General features: G+C 41.7%; 2 protein-coding genes across 3 annotated transcripts in view; one reads left to right on the top strand and one right to left on the bottom strand.

The window, feature by feature from the left end:
* Positions 1 to 6,044, bottom strand: part of CENPF (centromere protein F) — a 47,725-nt gene extending 41,681 nt beyond the window's left edge. For both annotated transcript variants that reach the window (XM_040611722.1, XM_040611723.1), the window contains exons 1-4: positions 5,603 to 6,044; positions 4,758 to 4,962; positions 3,175 to 3,371; positions 817 to 932 (exon numbers count right to left, since the gene is read on the bottom strand). In XM_040611722.1, the coding sequence (XP_040467656.1) occupies positions 817 to 932; positions 3,175 to 3,371; positions 4,758 to 4,919 (475 nt within the window). In that variant the 5' untranslated portion in view covers positions 4,920 to 4,962; positions 5,603 to 6,044. The remainder of the gene's footprint in view (positions 1 to 816; positions 933 to 3,174; positions 3,372 to 4,757; positions 4,963 to 5,602) is intronic.
* A 10,770-nt stretch (positions 6,045 to 16,814) lies between these two features.
* Positions 16,815 to 23,112, top strand: part of PTPN14 (protein tyrosine phosphatase non-receptor type 14) — a 121,428-nt gene continuing 115,130 nt past the window's right edge. Inside the window, exon 1 of the mRNA XM_040611712.1 lies at positions 16,815 to 17,326. The gene's annotated coding sequence lies outside the window, so the exon portion shown is untranslated. The remainder of the gene's footprint in view (positions 17,327 to 23,112) is intronic.

Genomic DNA, 23,112 nt, shown 5'->3' with positions numbered 1-23,112 from the left:
TACAGTTATTTAAATCATTTTAATTTAATCCCCATTTCAGGAGTACCAAACTTAGTGGATTGCTTGATATTGCCAACTCCCGTACCCCTTTTCAGATACATACAAAGAAATTAAAAGGAACCAGAATGCAAGAAAGTATCAGATTTCCCATCAGAGTAAAATTGAGATGCCAAACTCACAGAACATCTGTTTGCAAAGAAAGAGGTGAACAGCACACATAATATTGAACCCATTGAAGTTTTTCAGCACGGACAGCATAAGGGTGTCTGACTACAGAACAGTTCTCCAGTTAAGGAAACTACTTTTTACTCTTCAAGTTCATTCAAATATTTTAAATCTATTAGAAGATGGAAGTGATGCTTTGAAAAGGATACCGTACATAAATTGTGCAGATTTTCATGCACAGTAGTAGGCCAAATAAAAAATAATTTTCTAAGTTATTCCATGACTGTTGACTGAAGTTCTGTTAAAAGTACCCATGGTACATGAAGGAAGAAGTTTAGAAGTTTGCTCTTCACTATATGAAGAGAAGAGCTGACACTAGGAACAGGCAACCCGTTGATGGATATTGCTATTACTGTTGATGTCCATCAATGTAGTGCTGAAAAGATGTAATATTTACACTAAGTGTTCAATCTGCATTAATAGTTTTTAAACATCAAATTATCATGCTGTGAATCAGACACTCTCATAATAAGCTATATAATAGGAACTAGGCAAACCAGTATGAGTGTAATGTTCAAAATACTCCTCCACCTACCAAGAAAACTGTCAATTAACTATCTATGCTAGACGAAGAAGAAAAAAGTAATTTACCATTATGAATTTGAACTGGTGTTAAAGGAGCATTAAAACTTTTTTGTGGAGTGCCACTACATGATAAGTCTTCTGCAACTTGTGTTGGCTGACTTCTCTCAAGCTCATATTTGTACCTGTTTAGGAAAGAAGCAGCAGCAGAAATTAGTAATGGAAACTAAAAGGTTAATTATCTGTTTTTAAGAGCCCGAAATACACAAATGACACAAGTCTAAGAACTTAGTTTAAAGATCAGGTCAAGATACACCCATTAAAAATTTTTAGATACTATAACACAGAAATATGAAGAATATATTTTATTCAGAGTTCCAACATATTTAATCAATTGTATAGGAGCCAAGGCTAACATACAAACAACCCAACCCAAAGCAGATGAAAATCAGTTAGATCTGCCCAAGGTCTCAGTGCGTGAAGATGTGATCCAGCTAAACACACCCAAATCACTGCAAACAATGATAACACAAAACTCTACCTCTTCAGTAAGCATCTTTATGTTAGGGAACATACTACTTTTATTCTATGTTATGATACTGTGCGCTTTGAGAAACCTATGCATACCTCATGAAAATGGAAGGCAATACTCTCCACCCGACTGTATTTTTCATGTGTATCATTTACATGGCTACCCAAAACACCACAGCAAGACTATCCATTCTCGTGACTTTTGTAAGCATGAAGAGTTACAAGCTCATCCAATGAAACCAGATAACTGGTTAGGAGGTTATACACCAACTTTTGTCCTGCTCAGGGAGCACAGGTTGATAAGACAATGGCTCCAGGCCACAGCCCACTACATTAGTGACTCTACAACTTGCCTTACCATTTTCCCCTCCCTTTCACAGCACAACACCAAGAACTCCTCTCCCAGTGGATTATCAGTTGCTATGAAGTGGTAAATAATAAGCTACCAGCATAAAACAAAACTGAACCAAATCCAAAACCAATACCAATTGCAAAGATTAAGCTACACATAGTAAGAGATGATCTTTTCTAGTGAACAGCTATGCAAAATAATATAATGGGAAGGAGAGAATTCAGTAAACTGGGCTTAATTTTGGGAATGGATAAAGGGAACACATACCATTAGCTCACAACCTCTCCAGCCCAACATTTGACAACAGACAGAGAAAACATGAGTGTGGCTCCATCAAGCCTGCTGAATCTCACTAGGTTCTTTTTTGACAGATCTCAGCAGGTCTTTACACAAAGCTGGTGTTTCTACACGCCAAAAAACTGTTTTGTTGACATTTAGAATCTTCTCACAGCAGTCAAATACTTCAACTATCTTTAGTTTTCCCAAAGGCAGGGGAAGGGGGTGGGCAAGGGGAAAAACCAGAAAGACCAGCACAGCTTCCTCTTTATTTGTTTCTACTGGGACATGTATGAGGCATACCATCCAAAAGTTAAAGGAAGCAGATACACTTCAGGCCATTAAAAGAAAACAAAAACACAAAAAAAATACCCACATAAAACCAAAACATTAAGAAACCTGGCATCCCAGACTTCCCCCTCTCTGTGACAGTAATTCTGCTTAACTAGCACAACAGTTCACTGCATAAGTAGGATACTTGGCCTTACTGACACAAGGTCTCAGAAATACTTTTACTACAGGCACTCTGTTCTTGAGTATGAGAGCAAGTTTAACAGATGACAACATCCACTTCACTATGGGCAACTGTTCCATTTGTGTAACACCCTCAGATGAAGGATCTTAGATGTGTCTGCATTACAGAGGATGCTTTTACTGTATGAATTGCATTCCACATATACAGACAATACACACATACTGTCTCAGTAGTAACTCTTTAGAAGCTGAGGTGTTATGAATTAGGCATCTATTTACCAAAGCAACTGGATTCATTCACATCACCATTGTTTTTGGTAGCTTCCTCTTCTACTCCAATAGATGTTCACGCCTCCTCCTTTCAGTGATCATATTTTATTGGTAGACTTGATCTTACAGACTGAACTATCCATGTACTTCGCTTGCAACTCTAAGATCTTTGCAGGTTACTTTTGCCAGTTCTGCTAACATTTTTGTTTGGATTTTTAAAAAAATAAAAAACACACACACACACACAGAATGGATGGCTCCTTTTTCATGTAACAATGCAGAATTCCCTCAGAATTAAACAGGGTCTATAAGTGCTCACCGCTTTAAGTGGCACACAGGTTTATTTAGAAGTCCATGTATACGTATGTGTATGTAAAAATAGGTCAGTATTTTAAGATTTCAGTCACAAAATCTGAAGTATGAGCTGAAGAGAAACTAAAAGACTGCAAAGGCTGCATTATAGGAGCAAATCATGAGAAAAATAATGATTGTACATGGGTTAGAGGCGTACAGCAAGTCCTCACCTTTTCAGTTCTTGTTCTAGCCTTTCGATATCTTTCTTGCAGGAATTCAGCTGCCCTGACTGAATGTTGACTTGAGATTCTTTTAGTTGAAGATCATATGAAATTTTCTGCTTTGCTTTCTCAAGATTATCACACAATTCCATCAAGCTCTGGTTCTCTCTTTTTAGTGTTGCAGCTTCATTTTTTTCATTTTCAACCTAGTTGGAATATAGACCATTAAAAAAAAGTCTCAAGTCCCCTCTGCACTTCTGTGCAATTATTGTTTTAATAACACAAAGTTTACATACTGTTATTTTATTCCTAGCATTTCAAAATTCTGACAGCATTGAAAAGCTCAGATATACACATTGTTAAAATATTCCTGGGGGGGGGGGGGGAGGCAGGGAATCCGCATTTCCTAAAATTCAGCTGAGTGATATTAGTAATTTTTGTTTACTGACTAGACACAAGCTCATCAAAAAATTCATCAGTCCTGAAATAATCCACACTAGTCTGCATTCCTCACCGATCATCTCACTTCTCTTTCCAGCCCTATCAACTTTAGCGATCAGAATACCTTGACTCACTAAAAGAATGCACAATGATTATCAAGAGTCACAGCTTTGAAACAGGAAATAGAGCCTGGAAGTAGAGATGTCATTCTCCTTCCCTCCAGCTTCTAAGGGGCAGGCTACAGTCTGGCTACATCTTTGTGCAACATTATTATTTTTGACTGAAAAGTAGCAAGCATTAGTTGCTGTTTCCAAGAGTTTTCAAGCACATATGTTTGAGAGCCCCCTTTTTGTTTGTTTGTTTTTATTTGGGGAGCACAGCACTTCCTCTGGATGGTTGAAATAAGTACTTGGAAATTCACAGGAAGAAACCCAAAGAAAACTACTAGGCTTAAGTTTTGCTAGCAAGTTGCAGCAGCCTAAAGGAAATAAATGGCAACCTTTGTAAATTGCCTCTGAGCTGTATTCAAACATTACAAAACAAAATTCAACCAAATTGGTGACTTCTGAAGAATTGCAGGACCCTGACGAAGAGTATCGTTGATTTCTAGAGTCTGATGACGTTTAAAATTACAGCCCTGAAAAAGAAAACCAAATCCCAAAATGCCGTCTCTACAAGGGAAAAAAAAAATAATCATAGTTACATAAGCTAAGGAAAAGGTGATATGTATCTGCAGGCAAGGTGAAACAGTAAGAGACTGTCAGCTGTACCACTGTTATATAAAACTGGTCTAGTCATTACCAAGATTTAACAGGTGTAACAATAAAGTTATTTCTTTTCCTAATCATTAAGAGACATAGGAAAGCCTCAAACTAAACATAAACACCTGCAGATGGACAACCATGCCAAACACAGAGAAGAGGCAGGAATTCTATTAACAGTCAACAAGAACTAAGCAGGAAGGAGAATATGATGAGTATGAAGTAAGATGAAGATAAGCAGTTTATAGTTCTATGCTACCTTTTCAGTCAGCCAGCAGGAAGAAACAAAATGCTAACCCATTCCTAAAAACCACCAGGTAATAAATCTTTACAATTGTGTTTGGCATGGAGACTGGCATTTTAGGAAAATGACCACAGTATTTATGTTACCTTCTGTTTCTGTTTTTGCAAAGCTGCCTCCAAAGACTCTAACTGGAATTGTCTTTGCTGACGCTCCTTTTTAAGCTTGTCAACTTGACTTTCCAGCTCATGAATCTTCTGAAGGACTCTGGGGGACAGCCCTTCTTTCCATTCCTCCACAGCCCAGCTCATATTGACAGGATTCTTGTTTAATGTAAAATGAATAGTACTGCTCCTGAAACACAAAGACAACTACAATTAGACATTGAATGAGGTTAAATATGCCTCTTTTTTTAAATAAATGGCATTTTTTAAGCTTAGCAGTGATTACAATAAAGTATTTCACAACTATGCTGGCTTCCTGATCTAAACATCCAGCAGCAACATTTAATAGTAGGTCCTATTTTGACTCGCCTCTGTCCAGTTAAGGCAAGATTTTGAAACCTCACATTAATCAACCACCTAACAATAACAGGGTTTACACTTTTATAATTGCATTTGACTGTTTTATTTCACAAAATTTCTCTCCACATCTTGTGTTGATGTTCACGTTGCAGAAAGTCATTGGCACTTATGACTGCATAGCACTTCAGCTGTGCTTAACCTGAAAGTTGTGAAAACCAACGGCTTCATTTTAGGTGGCAGCTATGCTTCCCTCTTTAGTTTTTCAAAGCAGTAACACTGAGCTCGGGGCACCGAGAATGCTCTCCACTGGCAGAAACTGCTGTATGACACTTAGCCCTTACATACAAGTTAGACAGGCTCGCACGATTTGATTTTTTGTTGTAATGACTGCGCCTTCAGAGGCCCTGGCACGGACATACTTGCTCGAGACACCTGCACAGCTCAGAGACCACTTGTCAGAGACAACTTACCTCAGAACCACTAGAGAGCCGCGACGGACGGGCCGAGCTCAGCCAGGCCTGCGGGGCGTCCCGCCTCACTGCGTCTCACCAGGCCTCCGGGAGCGGCGCCCCGGGGCACACCGGCCCCTCAGGGGGACGCACGGCGCCCACCGCGCTCTCGGGGGAAGCGGGGAGCAGTGTCCGGCTAACGGCGCCTACCCGCTCCACTAAGGTACCACCGGACGGCGCGGAAGGCGGGCGGCCGCCTCGGGTTGTCTATTACACCCGCAGAGACAGACAGCCGGTGAGCGCCGGCCCGCTCGCTCGCTGTTAAACACCGACCGGGGTCTCAATCAGTCAGTCTCACTTAGCCCCTCACCACCGGCGGCGACCAGCGGAACGCAGCCGGTCGCCGCGACAGGACGGGACGGGCCGCGGTCCCAACCGCAATTTAGAGCTGCCGCTAACACCCGGCGGCCGTTTGTGCACGCCCAGCCAATCGGGCGCCCGAGCGCGCTGATTGGTCCCTCCGCGACGCCGCTCGCCAAGCGGACCTCGCCTCGTTTGCAATGAGGGCGCAGCGCCGGGTCTTCGGCCTTCGTGATTGGCTGATTCGGAATCATTCAAACTCCATTGGAGGTGGCAGCGCAGGGGCCGGGCGGAGGCGGTTCGTGATTGGCTCCGGAGGCCGTGGCCCAGAGCTGGGCGGGGCGGGCGGCCCTGAGGGCAGCTGTCAGGGAGTCTCTGGGGGCATCTCCGAGCGCTGCCCGCGTCCTCCCGCTCGGCGAAGGGCGGGAAGGAGAGGGCTGTGAAGAAAGCAAAGCCGGAGGGGCAGCAAGTGTCGGGGAAGGGGGTGCGGGTAACGCGGCACCGTCAGATCTGTGATCCCAGGTCATTTTCCCGCTCCCACAGAGAACCTGAGTTTTCAAAAAGAAAAGTGTCCTGATGATAACTCCGCCACTTGGGAAGATCTACAGAAGGATCACAGAGTGGTTTAATATTAAATTCTGCCCAAACTGCTCCCGGGCTTGGGTTTTTTGAGGGGGGAAGAGGCAATTCAGCACAATATTGCACATTTTCTACCCCAAAATGGAAACACAAAGTAAACAAAGAACACTTTCTAACACGGATCGTAGAATGTAAGGCAACAGGGAAGGCATGAGGATTCTAAATCTGCCGTGATCTTCCCCGGGTGCCCGTTACTGGTTCGTGCTCCCCTCCCTGCCCCGCGGCCGCCACCCTGAGGGGAGGGGGGCCCGGAACACAGCCGTGCTTGTTTTCCCTCAGAATCTGGGAATTACTGATTTGATTATCATTCCACCTAATTAAATATCTTTCCTCTCGTAATAATTCTGAGAATATTTACTCAAGCACTGTTCTTTTAATCATATTAAGGAAATTCAGTTAAACAAATCTTCCCTCATAAGTTCAAATGCTCGCCGATCAGCGCGCAGGAGCTCCGATTATAAATAAATACAGTGCCACAAACTCACCAGCACATTGTTATAAAATGTCTAAACTAGCTCCAGAACAAAACAAGCCATCGAACTGGTGGAACCTATCCATCATAAATACCTCCTAACAAATGAAAATTAAAAAAAAAAAAAAACAAAACAAAACAAAACAAAAAACCACCAAACCCAAAATCAAAAACAAACAAGCTAGAAAATGCCATGGTGAACTTTATGCACTCGTAGAGGTGACTGTGCCGGTGTTACTGAGGGGACAGCACAGACCAGCAGAGAAGCAGCAACTAGCGGAAGAATGAGAAATCCCTCCCATTGTACTGGCAATTAATTCATGAAAGCTGAGGACCAGTCTGAACTGCAGGGGATCCCCAACCTGGTGGACATTATATGTTATATTCAGTAAGTGTTTATCATTTGACAGTAACAAATGTTACTTGTAACTTAAGCAACTCTAGAAGCTGGAGAGTTTTCAGTTACTGCAGACGCTATCGGAGCGGGACCAGTGATGGACAGGGAGCACTAGCATTTAAACTACTGCATCACAATGAATCCCACAGGGAAGGCTTCAGCAAAACAGCTTTAAGTTCCAAGATTGGTGGCATAATTTTCAAAAGGGGGGGAAATGAGTACAGGCACCCTTCAAGGTTCTTACAAGGCATAAAAAACAAAAATCTGCTGGTGTGTGCAGAGCTTTTAAGATGCAGTTTGACAGGTACCAGGATAGCTGACAGTAAGAAAAAGGAAACTTGTAAACTTAAGTATGAGAACACTTGTTCTGAAGTCTATTTCTAAGGATGGTCAGATTTGTTCTGTTTTGTTGATAGTGATTTACAAATGAATTCTTTCATATTTGGCATCTTTTACTTAACTATTGCAGCAATTAACTGAATATCATAAAAGATAAAAGGACTCCTGAAGAGTACAGAAACTTGCTTTTTCTTTTGCCATATCAACCTTATTTTGCACAGTAGCTTTGTAAGTATTATATATATTAGTTATCAGAAGTAAATATAAAATACAAAAATATTAGTAAATGCAAGATTTAAGATAGAAGAATAAGGTCAAATACTATGAACAAAAAAAAAAAACAAATTATAAAGGGTATTAACAGCAACCGTTTGCCTGACACTTGGAATTATTTTTGTTACTCTACTGACTAGAATTCTTGAGATGTTTCTAAGAGGCTCTCAGAGTTCCCCAGTTTGGAGCACCCCATGATTTTGAGCAGAGAAAACTACCTCAGCCTTGTGAAGTGGCTTTTCTCTGTCCTTGAAATTCCATTCAGTTCTTACAAAATGTTAAAAATCACTGTTTATGTTTTCTCACCTGCATTCCTTACTATAATTTTTGGTAAAGGGCCAGAACAGTAAGTAGAATACAAAAGCCACTAAAGGTTGAATTCATATCACTGCAGCTTGTGTCAGAGCACACAATGGAACAAAACTGGAAGGGAAAGAAAGGGAAAGAGCTTCTGATGAGAAAATCCCACCCTGCCTGGACACTACAAGGAGCAGAAACCAGATAGACCTTTTCCCCCATATTCTTCCTTGCCAGACTCAGAATCCATCAGGTAAAGCCTATTTCATGCGTATGTATAAATATATATATATATACACATGCATACACATCAAAGAGCACCTGAGGAGCTGGAGCAATCCCATTCACCCAGAGAAAGAGAGAAATGGGCCAGGCATCTGATGTGGTTCTAGCTTCCCTGTCGACACACTAGAGGCAGACACTCTGCCAGGTTGCGGGTGAAAGAGAAGAAAGCCAGATCATTTCCCTTAGCTTCACCAAAACCCCACCCTGTTCTAAGTGATGTCTCTTGCCTCTGGAAAACAAAATTCTGCATGTCTGCCAACGTGGGCAGGTAACTGAGAAGATGGCAGTTTAGGTATTAGTACTGGAGCTGCAAAGTTAAACCTGTGCTAATAAAGCCCAATGAGCTACTTTTGTAAAATACAATGTTTGATTGCTTATATACCCTTAGATTTCTTCACAGAACCCATACCTTGTTTGGTGAACAGAATGAATGTAAAGGAAAGTGCCATTAGGATGCACAGAGAATCTTACCTCTTAGATATCTTAACTGTCTTAAGCTCTTAAAAATTTTAAGTGACCTGCACAATCTTTTTTACAGTTCATTAACAAAATCAGAGACAACAGCATATCACAAATTATGAACTACAACTTTTTTCCCAAAGGAAAGGGGTTGTTTCTCTAGCAAGTAGTATGGTATTTCTCACCTACTAAAGGAAACTGCTACTGAAGTGCTTATGTTGACAGCAGTGCTAGGGCCAACTGGACAAACGTGTTAGTGGATAAAATACCTACAGCTGCTTTATTGTTTGGTGATCACATTGTCTTAGTATAGCCTACTAAACCCCAGTGGGTAGGTTTCCTAGTACTGAGAAGGTGACTGAGGTTACTTGGCTTGTCTAAGGTGACACAGTGAGTCACATGCAGGTGCTGGACAGGAACCCATGGGTGCAGCTCCTGGCAGTCTAAACCACCTGAAGGCAATATTACCACATTCCCACCCTCCTGCCTGTCCCACACCTGCATGCTGCCACTGCTTCCCTGTGACAACTTCGGTGCTGATCTGAACTGCCAGGTGAGGCGGTTACACTGGTAAGGGGTATTATAGTAGGCAAAGACCTTTCTGCTAACATCAGCTTGTAGACAGCTCTGGTCTCCAAACTGCCCAGTTGTGGGGTCAGATAAATGCCTGACCCAGCTCAACAGATGGAACAGGGCTATGCACGAGAGAGTGGACAGGACTGTGGAGACACCAGCTTAGATCAGTTAAAATGTGATGCAACAAGACTCTAAATCCCCATGCTCTAATCCCCGACACCTATCTGTCATAAATGATAGTAAGAAACCTCCCCACAGTAAATGCATTCTTGTGTTTTATAACTCTTTTGACAAGGATAAAACTATCTTACAGCTTCTGCATTTATTTGTCTCTTACATATTAAGTGCAATTACTCTGAAATTTTCTGACCTTTGTCTGCAGTGTAGTATTATTCTGATTTTTAATAATCCACAAACTTCTGAACTGTTAACCTCTGAATTTAAAGCTGCTGTGGAGTTACACAAGTAGACTCACTAACACAAACAATAGTAAAATTATTTAACAATATAAAGGATTGAAAACAAGGCAGGGGTTGTTAGTTGTTTAACACTTGTTAGTGTATAGGGTGAATGAAGAAAGCAAACATGTAACAAACTTGTTATTTAACTGCACTTATACTGTCTTGACCTGAAGAATCGTGAATGGTTTGCAGCTATAGCAATGATTACAGTAGTGAAAAGGTATTTATGTTTTTCCTTCCTGTTCTTGAAACATTATTTTTAAACACTGTGAATACAGCTATTAGCATAACACTTAAAGAACTAATGTGCAGTGAAGAAAATAATAATTACAGCAATTACATTATGATATAACACATTGAGTCCATATTATCTAGGGCTTCAAATTACCAGTTGCTGAACTGTAAATAACAATAGAATTCTTTTTTTTTCCCTTAATGGTAAATTCCCTCTCTTTATAGTTCTGGTGCCAGCTAGAAATGGCAATACCAAGCAAATCTTTCATACTATGGATATGAACAGCAAAAAATACATTCATGATACTATCAAATACTGCTGTGTCTTATGGGCAAGCCGGGTTTCAGGGGGCATTTGGTAAGATGGGATTCCACCTATTTCCTTTACGGCTTGCTTCTCCCTGACTTTCACGGGTCCATAAGCTTGCATCTCCTTTAGCCCTCATTTTTGCTAAGATTGTACTCTTACACAGATCTGTACACAGATGTACACAGGTACATCCACGCTGAGTTATCGTTCTGTTCAAGTGAAGAAAAAAAGATGTAATTAACGACATAAGTGCACTGCATATAAACTAAAAGGCATACACCTTTCATAGCCATCTCTGCCTCTTTCCATCTTTACCACCAAATTGTTTTTAAATGGGGCACATAGCAAATGCCCTCTAGTAAATTACATTACCTCTTTTACTTGTTAGGGCTCTCTAGTTCTGTTTTTTCTTTGGTTTACATACACTAATTTCCTCCCTCTATCACATTTAACTCTTTTATTAACTTTATTTAAACTACTTTTTAATTTCTCTTTTCCTCAAAGGGCAACTCTAACAGTGGTATGTGGCTTCCATCTGCATGACTGCCTTCAAAGGTCTGAGGTTTGCTTCTTTCTTGACCTCTCTGCTCTAGGTTCTTGATCATTTATCATGGCTGCCCTTGCTGTGCCTAATCTCCATTTGAACATCCCATTTCTACTATCTATCTAAATTAAAGCCTTGAGCTCCTACTTTGTTTCTATTTTGTTATGGCCTATATATTTATTTATTTTACACATATTTATTATATATATTTATATATATATATAACTTTTATGCAGATATTATCTGAGAATCTGTACTTGCTTCTTATTCTGTTCACCTGTTGGTCAAATCTTTTACCAGTCACTGAAATAATTAAGAATTTGTAACAAACTAATCAAATTTCTTATTAGCCTCTACCTGTTTTAATACTCTCTCTAAAATCTTCCAGTATTTCTCTGTTAAAAGGTTGAATAGATAAGACAAAAGGACACCTCCTTATCTTAAACACATCATAACTACCTCAGCATTACTTCTCCCATTTTTACAGGCAAGTTCTAGAGTGAATTTTCAGTCACCCAGCTAACTGCAGTGGGAAATCCATCTCAAACAGCCATAGTTTATGAACCACTAACTGAAATGACCCAGTAGAATAAATAAATATGCAAGGAGAAAAGAACTGCATTCTGTATCTTAATGACTTTGGTTATGGCATCATCTCCTCAACCTGGTATTTCTTATACGATTTTTGTATTAGTCTGTTCCAGGAAAATGTATTTTAAATCTTTCCAGTGTATCATGCAAATGATAGTCAGCATAGAAAATAATATTTATATATGCCTCTCAGCATTCCCAAATTGTTCTAACTCACAGGAAGTTTCCTGTTAAATTTGACCAAAAGTGAGAATAAGAATCAAGGGTCTTTTGGAAACAATATAGATTTCAAAGAGCTGAGGTACATCTAGCTGTGGTTCTATTCTTTTGCAGTGTCAATCCCTGTTAATTTCAGAAAGTCTTAAATTTCAGAATTTCACAGTACTCTTATACGCAAGCATGGTCTTACACCCATTTCACAGAGATAAGCAAACATTAACGGATCAGTTTGAGTTACCGCAAGTTTGTGACCGTCTCAAAACCACATTTTAGATTATAATGTTAAGACTTCGCTTTCTCAAGAAACCATTTATCTCTAAGTGGCAATAAAATATTTTCAACTGGGTGCTCACAGTAAAAACACTTAAATCCATGCTGAGACGCATAAAGACTATGATTATCAGAAGTGAGCAGCCACTAAAATACCTACCGATCAGTGCTGTATGCTGACTTCTAGGTATGCTGCTAATCTGATTTCTGTCAAAAGCTAGTGATTTTTTTTTGTTCAGGAGACCACTTTTTTAAAAAATCTGAAGACCTAATGACCATGCTAAATTATACATTTTAAATTACCCAAACTGATAATTGATGAAAATTGGAAAAACTTTATTCGTTCTGTCATAAGACTATTCTAGCTTGGACAGCAGTAACAGTTGCACAGAAAAGTATAGCCCTTGTCTAAATCCCATTCGGAGTACTTGCAACCATGGAATCAAAAGTCATCAAAAGTTTGTTACTTTACTCAAAAATGCTAAAAAGTTTTTCATTTTACAAGTCTTACTGAAAAGCTGAAAAGAGGCACAGGTATTAAGTAAGTCCTCAGGCAGAATAAGCGAACTAGAATATTCAACACAGCATAGTTTATTTGCACAGATAATCAACCAAGACTTTTTCTGGTCTACAAAACTGGGTGCTGACTTGTGATAAGCCATAGAGTACTATAACATGTTAGCTCATGCTTGGTGGCAACAGGTTTGTTTTCCAAGATTGTGTAATCCAAATTCCTTTTCTGAGAGATGATTTTGAGCAGCACTATTAAATGGAATAATTAATGAGAGCATAGAATACTAGAGAAGTAAACCTTTGCTTTTTTGCTTGTGGTAAACTTCAAACACTTAAAGTATCAATCTATAAAGAATGAATATGATTTTAGGAATAGGAATTTCTGCTAGTGCCCCAAGTTTCTGCTTACATGACAATCCGGTCAGTGTATCCAGCTGTAGCACATGACAGAGATCTTAGGAACACAGTTAGGGTCACATTTACAATACAAATTGGGAATGTGTTGCAACTGCATTCTTTGATTTGATTGTAATGTAGATGACTGTAAGGCTAATTAAACATCATCTACTGTTCACAGGAGAAACCACCAGCTGTTGCTTAAGCACAGTTTAAAGACAGTTTTATACAAAACAGGTTATGACATGGTTTCACCAACCAACAAGGACTGAGATTTTTCCATGTTATAACAAGACTCTAGAATTACTTTAGCCTCAGTTTAAACACATTCAAAATATGTTTAATACAGGTCTTGCTAGCAAGGTGCTAAGATACTTCAAAATTCATTGCACATAGCTTCAGATGACACATACAACAAATGTCTCCTGTATTTTGACCCAGATAAAATCAGTTTTGCTCTGCTGATAGTTAACCATTTGGTCAAGCTGAATGGTGTTGGGCTTTATTTTCACAAGCGCTTTGAGACAACATTCAGGCCTATTAAACCCACAATTTGGAAAAAAAAAATAATTAAACAATGCCTCTCTCCTATACAGGGCTTTCATCTGCAAATCAAAAAGCACCTTCTTAAGATCGCTATCATTATCTCAATTTTCAGAGAAGAAAACTAAGACACAAGGATGTGCTGCTACATGCCCAAGATCAGACCAAAGACTGGTAGCTAAGGTAACTGATATACAGTCCTATGTCAATAAGCTATTTCCCATCTACTCTACTATTTTATAGAGCATCTTAATATAATAATCCTGATGCAATTGTAGAAAGAACCTGAATAAAAAATAATTTACAGCAGAACAGAGGGAATAGTTTGGAGGAAAATTCCATAAATCATTACAGCAAGTCAATAAGGTCTCTAAATATAATTTAGAGTTGTCATCTTTTCAGAAAAAAAAAAAAATAAAATGGCTGTAACATGATTCCCTAGCAGCATAGAAAGATAATACATTATGCAGCCTACATATGATAGAAGATTATCCATCAAAGTTTTCCAGACAAATTTGAACCAGCACAGGATTTTGGAACTAAATCAATGATATGTATCATTTTAACATCACATTTTTGAAAGAGCATGAAACCACTCCCAAAGTAACAGGTGGGAATCATTGGTTTTAATTCCAGGGTTGTATACTCCTGAGAGCTCTTGGGAGCAAAGACATGTGCAAAAATTCCAGGTTTCAATGGTCCTGGAAAATGGTGGTAGCACCAACACAACATATTTTTGTTAATGAAGACTCTTTGCAGTAACTGGCTATAATCTTTGGGAAGCTTGGTTTTTCTAAAGCACCTACTGCTACAATCTCTGTCAGTCTAATACAGACATTAATCACTGCATTAAGCAATCTCATGGAAAAAGTAATGATCTTTCCCATTCCCAGTTTCAGGAGCTTCTCTTGGTGGAGTAAGTTTGAAATATATTTCATTTTGCAGAGTTTGAGCTGACCTTTTAGTAAAAGCTCTTGCTGACAAGTAGTCTGATTTTATTTATTCTAGCTAGTTTTATTTCTTCCTAGGGGGCCTTGTCCTGCAGGTAACCAATACGCAAAATCTCCTCTCCAAATCTTCCCATCTGTTAGCATGTTTATGTTTTTGCAACATTGTTTCATTTGCAGTTAAGGTCATTAAATAAGCTTACTTCTAATGCAGAGACACCTGTGAAAGTGAAAGTGACCAGCTGCAAAGCAGGAATTTGACTAAAAGATTTCAGGTGGCCAGCACACCACCTTTAGGCAAGCTGCAAAAGTTATTATTTATTGTCTTTAAAACTACATTCTTACACCTGCCCCAGTACGGGGAGAACCTGACAGGAACCAAACATGTTAAACCTTAGTTTTGATGCAAACTATCCTCTCTTGCAACTTTCCATTCTGTAGGGGAAAACCATTTTCTGGCGTAAAACTGAACCGTAAAAATTCAGAGCACAGGAGCTCTATGATTTATCTTACCATCTCATTCTGACACTTGACATTTCTTCTAGATTGTTACTCAAAGCTCTGCACCTACTTATGGTCAAGTATAATTCAAGTTAATATCTGAAATGGTGTCCCTTCTTAGGGCCTCAGTGTAGCCATATGCAAACTGGGGATAATTACTTACTTCATTAAGGTGTGGTGTATGTAAAATGTTTGAGAGTCTTAGATGAAAAGGACTTTCCTTGCAAAATGTAATTATAATACTGTTATGCCAGAGGTAAGGCATAGGCCTGTGATTCCACATACAGTATTTAAATACAATCACTTATCTATCAAAATCAAGAATCTGTGCTATTTCTCCCTCTCTCAGCTCCTGATCCTCTTACCATTAATAACCTGAGAAATCCTGACTCCAACAAATCTGCTCATGTACTCCTTCAGGAACGTGTACGAGTGGCAAAAACAGCACAGTAACTCAAAAATAGTATCAACTCTTATTTATCGCTATTTTTCATAATTTTCCTGTGTGTAAGGGTCCTTAAGTTCAAGTCCTTAAGTTCAGTTTTAGAGGGATACCTCCCTTTGACATTTCTGCAGGAGCCCACTGGTAGCATTTGCTTACACTTTTTGTAATGTGGATAATTTTAAATAAATGTAGTCTAAGGCAAAAATAATTTTGTGAATTGTTCATTGGCTATGACACACAAGAGCTTCTACACATAATTTCTAGTACTCACACCATTCTTAAGCCTACTTGGTCTGGTGTGAGCCGTTCAACATCTCCCAGTAGCCCCAGCCTTCCTGATGGTAGTCGTCGCTTCCTACAGCTTGGTGCCTCTCCGCTCTTCTCCACCAGGCATCACAAGGGCTTTCCCACACCTGCCAAGCACCAACCGCCACATTGCAAACCAACTTTAGGTTTTCTCCTGCTTGCTTTCCAGCAAGGAACGTGCATGACGGCGGCACCGCGGGCGTTCTTCCATCGGGTCTCCTAGAGAAGCCCTCCGCGCAGCTGGGGCAGCAGGGATAACCACCCTTCCAGAATAGGCGAGAGACCCGAAGGGCTGAACTGGGCGAAGCCGGCGGAGCAAAGGTAGGGAGAGCAGGAGGAATGCCAGACCGAGGGAGAGCACGGGGGGATACGGAAGGGCAGAAGAGGGGCCGCAGGGCAGCCGGGCGGCACCCGCCTGCCTGCGGGGGCGCTGCGGGGGGAACGCGGGAGCTTCCCGTCCCACGCGCGCAAAGCCCGCGCCGGCGCCGCTCCCACGCCGAGCCCTGGGGGCGCTGCCCCCCCCCCCCCCGCCGCGCCCCGGCCGCGCCCCCCCGCCGGGCGCCGGTCTGCTCCCGCCGCGGCCCGGGCCGACACGTGCGCGGAGCCCAACGGCGGGTGGCGGCCGGCCCGGGCCCCGCGCCGACACGCGTGGCGGGAGGGGCGGGGAAGGGGCCGGTTCCCCCCGGCGGGCGGGGCAGGCGCCCCGCACCTGGCAGCTCTGCCCTCCCTGGGAGCGCTGCAGCCGGCACCCGCCCCGATTGGCAGCAGCGTGTGCCCTCCTCTTCCTCCCTCCTTTTCCCTCCTCCGCGGGGTGGGTTTCAGCCCTCCTCCCTCCTTGGGGAGGGTGGGGGAATAATTAAAAAAAAGAAAAAAAAAAAAAGAAAAAAAAAAGGGAGAAAGAGAAAAGAAATCCCAAGTCGCGTCCCCGACGTCTCCGGGCCCCGCGGCCGCAGCGGCCGCCCCACATTCCTGGCATTCCTGGGCCGTGACTCCCCGCGCCGCCCCGGCCCCGGCCCCGCCGCCTCCGGCTCGCCCGCCCGCCGGCCCCGCTCGCCCCCGCGGGACACCAGTCCCCTCCCTCCCGGCCGGCCTCCCTCCTTCTCGCACCCCGCGGGCGGCAGCAGGAGCTCAGGGCGCCCCGGCCCCCCGCGCCGCCACCGGCGGCCCCAGCTCCCGGCCCCGCCGAAGTTCCCCGCGGTGGCCGGGCCGGGGCGGCGGGAGCGGGTCTCCCTCCCCAGCGTCCCCGGGGAGCGGGCCCGCCCGCTTCGGGTCCCGCCGGCAGCCGCTGCCTTCCGGGCCGGGACAGCCGCCTCCCGCGGGAGCGCACAAAGCCGGAGCCGCCGCGCTGCCCGGGCGGCCGCCCAGCAGGTAAGGAGCCGCCGAGTTCGCTCGAGTTCGGGCTCGGGCGCGTCCCCGCCGCGATCAGCCGCCCGCGCTGACTGAAACCAGCCGAGCGGTGCCTTCCACCCTGCCTGCGCGACAGGCGCTGTTTGCGGAAGGCTCGCTCTGCCCCGCAGTCTGCAGTTACGGCTCCGCCGCGTACGCGCTGCTGTGTGTAAATTACGAAAATAGCCAAGCTTGGGTTACAAATGCCAGTCGGTGACCTACGATAAACAACCCTCGGACGGTCCGTCCAGCCCGTGAATTTAATCTGCTAGACACCCAGATAACACGGCATTGGTATCACCGGGAGGTATTTGCACATAGCTAGGAGCGGGCAGGGCTCTCTGCCGGGCTGCTAGTATTTACACCGCGGCGTGCCTGTGTTTGCCTTCCCCCCGCCCAGGGGTTTACCTTCTTCTTTGTTAGTTACAGTCAAGCCTAAACTGGCCGCTTGTCTTCAGCAAGTATGTAACGACGAGTTACGCGGAACAGATCGCAGCGAGGCAGGGAAGAATGACATCTGCTCTCATTTCTGATGTGGCAAAGTCAATGAATTTTTAAGATCTCAAACTAGCTCTCTTTATTGGAGTGTATTTGGGACAAGTGTTACATAATGTATGTGTGGTATGTGGATATAATGCGTGCTGGAGCTTTCCTATCGAAAACGTTTTATTTCTGATTTGCATAAAATAATCATATGTTTCTATTGTAAGCAACTCTTCGGCTGCTTGTAACTTGGAACAGTGACCGGTAAAGGCGTGGACTCAATATATCGTTGCCCAAAAAGTTTTCTGAGATTTTTGGCAGGTAGCCTGAAATTCATAGCTCAAAGAAATACTTTTACCAGACGCCAGTTCTTTTTTCTTTAAACTCTACACAGATAACGGCTACTGGGTTTGGTTGTTCTGAAAGCACTCTTACGTGCTGAAGTTCTTTAGGGTTTGGAAAAATATATGTTTAAAATGGCTCACCCCAAATCACAGGTCACCACCTGCCAACCTCAATATTATGAGGGAAGGTAGTCGCGTCTCTTGAGGGAGAGATGTGAGGGGAGGCAGTCCCAGCAGGGACTGCTCTCTGCTTATCCAGCTGAGAATGTCCTATCAAATACGAGTGACAAACTACAGATTATATAGCTTTTGCTCTTGCCCTCTGGGAGGTTTGTAGCTGACATCGACTGCTTGTTACATGGTGTAAAATAAAGCATGTGTTGATATTATAGTAATGCAAATAAGCTTTAGGCCCTGTTCTGGTATTGGCAGTACTTTCTTGAACTTTTTTTTGTTTCTGTAGGAGGCTGTGCCAGAGTTGCTTACAGGCAGAGGGCACTTGTGTGTATCTAATGGGTCGTGATGGAAAAGTTGGGAGCTTTGCAAACTTGTGGTTTGAAGCACAGCCCATCAGCTAAAAGGTAGTCCCCAAAATCTATGGAAGAGCTTGTGGCCATCAGTCCTGCCACTGCATTTGTGTGCATGAAGCTTGAAAGCACGACTGTCTCAATGCAACCTCAGAAGATCTAGTGGTGAGGATCGAGGCCGGAGGGGGGACTGCAGGACTGATCTCTGTATGGAGCAAATTGAATTTTTGTACGTACCTTACACTTATAGTTTTAAATGTGTCTTTTAAATGTTTCTGTAATAGTAGCAGAAGTAGCTTTGGTGCAGTGTTGTTCATGAGGGTTAATTAGCAACCAATGTTAGTACTAGCAACTGACTTTTCTCCTGGTTGTTCTTGTCCAGCAGAAGCCCATGAGTCAGTTATTGTAACTTAGGTATGGAATACTTTCCATGAAACACATCTGGTTTTGTGGACTTAGCAAATTGTTTTGGTTGTCAGTGGCTCCTCCAATGTAGGAGAAAGTATTTATTATACCAAAAAAAAAAAGTTGTCTAAATGCTTTCGGTAATGCTATGGCTTCCTTTTTCTATGTCTGTATGTCTGGTACCACTGGAGCCAAAAAGGCTGCACTTCATTCTGTTTCTCTTCATATCCAATGAGGCTGTATTTGATTAAGTGTTACTAAAGTAGCTCACTTTAATCAGGGTTTAAGTTTAGCGTAGATATATGCAGTGTGAAAAGTGTACTTGAACTCCAGCTCCTCAGCTGGAAGCAACTCCTCTGTTGCAAGGGTTAGTCAGCAGAGGGATCTTTATAAACTGCTGGTAGTATACAAAAGCTAAAAGGTTTTCAGCAGGCAGTGCCACTTAGTAGCATATCAGTCCTAGTCCTGCAAAGACCCACCCATGTGCAAATATTCACGTTCGCGAATAGTGCTTTTGAAACCACAGAATTTTTGTTACACACATAATAATAAACATATATACAAGTCTTTGCAGGAGCCAGACTATAATACTTAGTATGCAATATATTTGTGCATGTGTATCCAGCTCAATTACAAGATTTCAAGAAAGGCTTAATTTTTATGCTGAGCAGATGCCATAAAAGTCTTTTTTTATGTTGTAAGTCTACTGTGAAGCGCGGCATGCCTTGGCCTATTACACTTTGTGGACTTATACTGGAACAGATCCTGGCCTTTGAAAACAAACCATTACCCTGAAGATGTTCCTCCTGTGAGTACACAGAATTCTCTGAAATTTTATGTGGAAAGGTCTGGTTCCATTTATTTTAGATCTACTGGTTCTCTATTCAGAGACTGTGTGAAAGTTGCCACCTCCACCTCTTACATGGTTTAAAAAAAATATTAAAAAATAAAAATGAAAGACAGGATCCTAAAGGAACTGAAGTAGACCTGAGCTGAAGTCCCGGATCACGAAAAAAGTATGATATTTGTTCCAGTGTCTAACCCCCATTCTTCTGCATCTAGTGCAGGAGACTTCAAAACTCAGTGGGCACTCGTAGCTTCCTCTGGTTGTGTTGAATCCAGACTGTGTCTAGAGCGAGTGTAGCCTGTCCTGTGTGGTGCCCATCTTCTGCCTAAGGCCTTCTGGCTTGCTGTGCACTTGGAGCTGAAGACGTGTTCTATGAGGAGGCATCCCACAGGCTCCGAAGGAATAGGGTTCCTCACAAACGTGGAAATAGCCATGGGGGCAAGAACTACAGTCTGTGACTCTTCCCCTTTCCTCTTTCTTCTGGGATGTAGGAGGGAGTGAGGAGAACTCTGGAGTGTGAAAGGATCAATGAGTCAAATGTCCACGTGCCTGAAAGCTGAGAGGTGCTTTGTCAGGTTATGGGGGTTTTGTTGACTTGGTCTTTATCTGTTCTGTAAGACAGTGTTATTTTAGAGACAGTAACACTACATCTTTATTTTTGAGTTGTGTGCATTACTGGTGATGGTTATTTTCTTTTACCCTGTCTCTTGATAGTATTTGGCTTGACTGTCTGGTCTTTGGGGATAGTTCATTTTTTCTTTCACTGTAAAGCTACATGACAAAATGGAGCTTGTGATTGAAATGTCTGGATAGTTTTGTAATAATAATAAGCAACCAGAACACAAAATTGGAGCTGCTGAAAATTTTTGAGCTATAAGATGTAACCAGGTACCGCTTATCTTAAATAGATGAGGAATCAAAATTGGTTTTGACATAATATTTTGGATTAAAATCGGATTTGTCTTTCCCTGTTGAATGCATACATGCTATCCTTTTCTTCTGCTTGCATGTTTTCTGTTTAAATAAACCTTTAGGTAATTTCATTCTATTTATTCATAGTTGATGCTTTGTAGGCAAGAAATCTCAGTATTGGCTTTACTGATTCCTTTAATATAGCACAGTCTGAGCTATTTTTCTTTGGAAAGAATGATTTTCGCTAGCTAAACCTGTTGTTTTTTACTTGTTGATGTATAATGAGATAAATTTTTAAAGCAAACTTACTCAACTCAAGGATGATTTCATGTGAAGGTTTGAAGGATTAGGAGCATTTTAATTTCATTGTCTTCAACTTTGAATGTCTGTGCCTAATAATGTAATGGAATTTGACCAGTTTTAGCTAACTGGCAAGATGAGGTTGTGGTCAAACAAAGGCAATGTGACTATGCAAATGCAGTACCTTGCCTTCTGAACAATGTTGATTGGTATTTTAGGCTTTAGATGCAGAGGAAAGTAAAGGCGACTTTATAATGGCACTTTAAAGTACTTCTCAAGGTCAGCAAATCAATGCTAAAAGTGCCATTGGAATTAAGGACACAAGACTATGATGCAGCACAAAGCTTGTAAAAGGAACGTGCATTTGTTTTAAAATGTATTTTCCCCCCATCATTGCTGCCCTAATAAGCAGTTGTACATATTATAGTCAGCTATATATGAGCAACTTCTGAAAATACCTAAGGGATTATAAACTTAGCACTAATTAAGCATAAATTTAGCTAACGTTAAGGTTTTCTAACCAAAGGATTTTTCTGGAAGGAGTTGGTTATGTGACATGTTGTATGGGTGACGTGCTGGGAAGAAGAGAACACTAACCTACAGCCCCCCTCTGATATCCCTCAGTCATTGTGACAGTTTTGTGTTCTGCTGATGTGAAGAGCTTAGATACTGAGCTTTGCTTAACACGAAGCAAGTCTTCTGGAAACTGCAACTCTCCTTTCTAATTCTCAGTGAGTGTGCTTTTTCTTATGACAAAGAATACCTTTTTTTTTTTTTTTTTTTGGTAACAATGTAAACCTTAAATTACCATGTGATGTAAAAACAACTCTGAAAGTGGGGTGGTGAACATGTATGTTGGTGATCTAATAAACTGGATGAATGATGGTGTGCCAAAACTTGCTAATGATGCAAAAGTATTTGGATTAGGCAAGATTGAAGAAGACAGAAAATTGTAAGCGGAATCCAAGAAAGCTGGGTAAAAGGGAAACAGCAGATGATGTTGATAAATTCAAGAATATGCATGTTTAAGGGAATAATCAAATTACTTGTTCATGTTACTGGATTGTAAATTAACTATGTTTATTAAGGTGGGGAGGAAGATTTCAACAATGTTCTATTTGAACTTATGCACCTTCTTAATGCTTAGCATTGGGCAGAAAAAAACGCTACAGTTGTGCAATGTTGTGTTAATAACACAAGGGACGTTATTAAACTGGTGCTCATATTCACCTGGAATAATCAACCTGTGATCTCCTATCAAAGAGGAGAGACTGGAAAATATTCATATGAACTTGAACTGGAAATACTAGTGTAGCGTTATTTCAAAGGGGTCAGTTAGATGAGTTGGTAAAGATACGTGCAAAATAATGTTGCCATTAATAAGCAATAATTCCATTAGCCTTAATTCAGTGACTATTTTTAGGGAGCAGTTTGAAAGACAATGTGTATAACACTCCCCCCAATCACCATTTAATTTTTAATTTTTTTTAATACAAATAATTGTAACACTGCCAAAGGAGATTGTATGAACAAAGATCCTAGTAGGGCGAAAAAGTGAACCGTTCCTAGGGACAGGAGGAACAGTCACATCTACAGCCGAAGGGGTGTTAACTGTAGTGCTGTAGGGCATAAATCAACACTATCTGATGGGTTGAATCTTTGATTGGCAATCTGTCTATATTGCAACTATCTATAAAATAAAATGTGGACTGATTTTCTGACTTCCCTGTTGAAAAGGCTGAAACTATTCTGAACTCAGAAAATAAGGTTAATGGGAAGGCCCACATTTGTGAAGATGCGTAAAAGTGATGTGCTCCTTTGGGACTCCATTCTTTGAACAGCTACCCAAAGGACACTGAGTAGGGCCTTAGCACAGGAGAAGTTGGCAGTGTAGGAGAAGCGCAAGGTTACCAGTAGTTGTTTTAACTTGTGTTTGTGCAATTCTTTCTT

This window comes from Falco naumanni, chromosome 12 (assembly GCF_017639655.2).
Source record: "Falco naumanni isolate bFalNau1 chromosome 12, bFalNau1.pat, whole genome shotgun sequence".
Classification (NCBI taxonomy): Eukaryota; Metazoa; Chordata; class Aves; order Falconiformes; family Falconidae; genus Falco; species Falco naumanni.
Note: the sequence above shows the minus strand (reverse complement) of the source record. Positions and strands in the feature narration are given on the sequence as shown.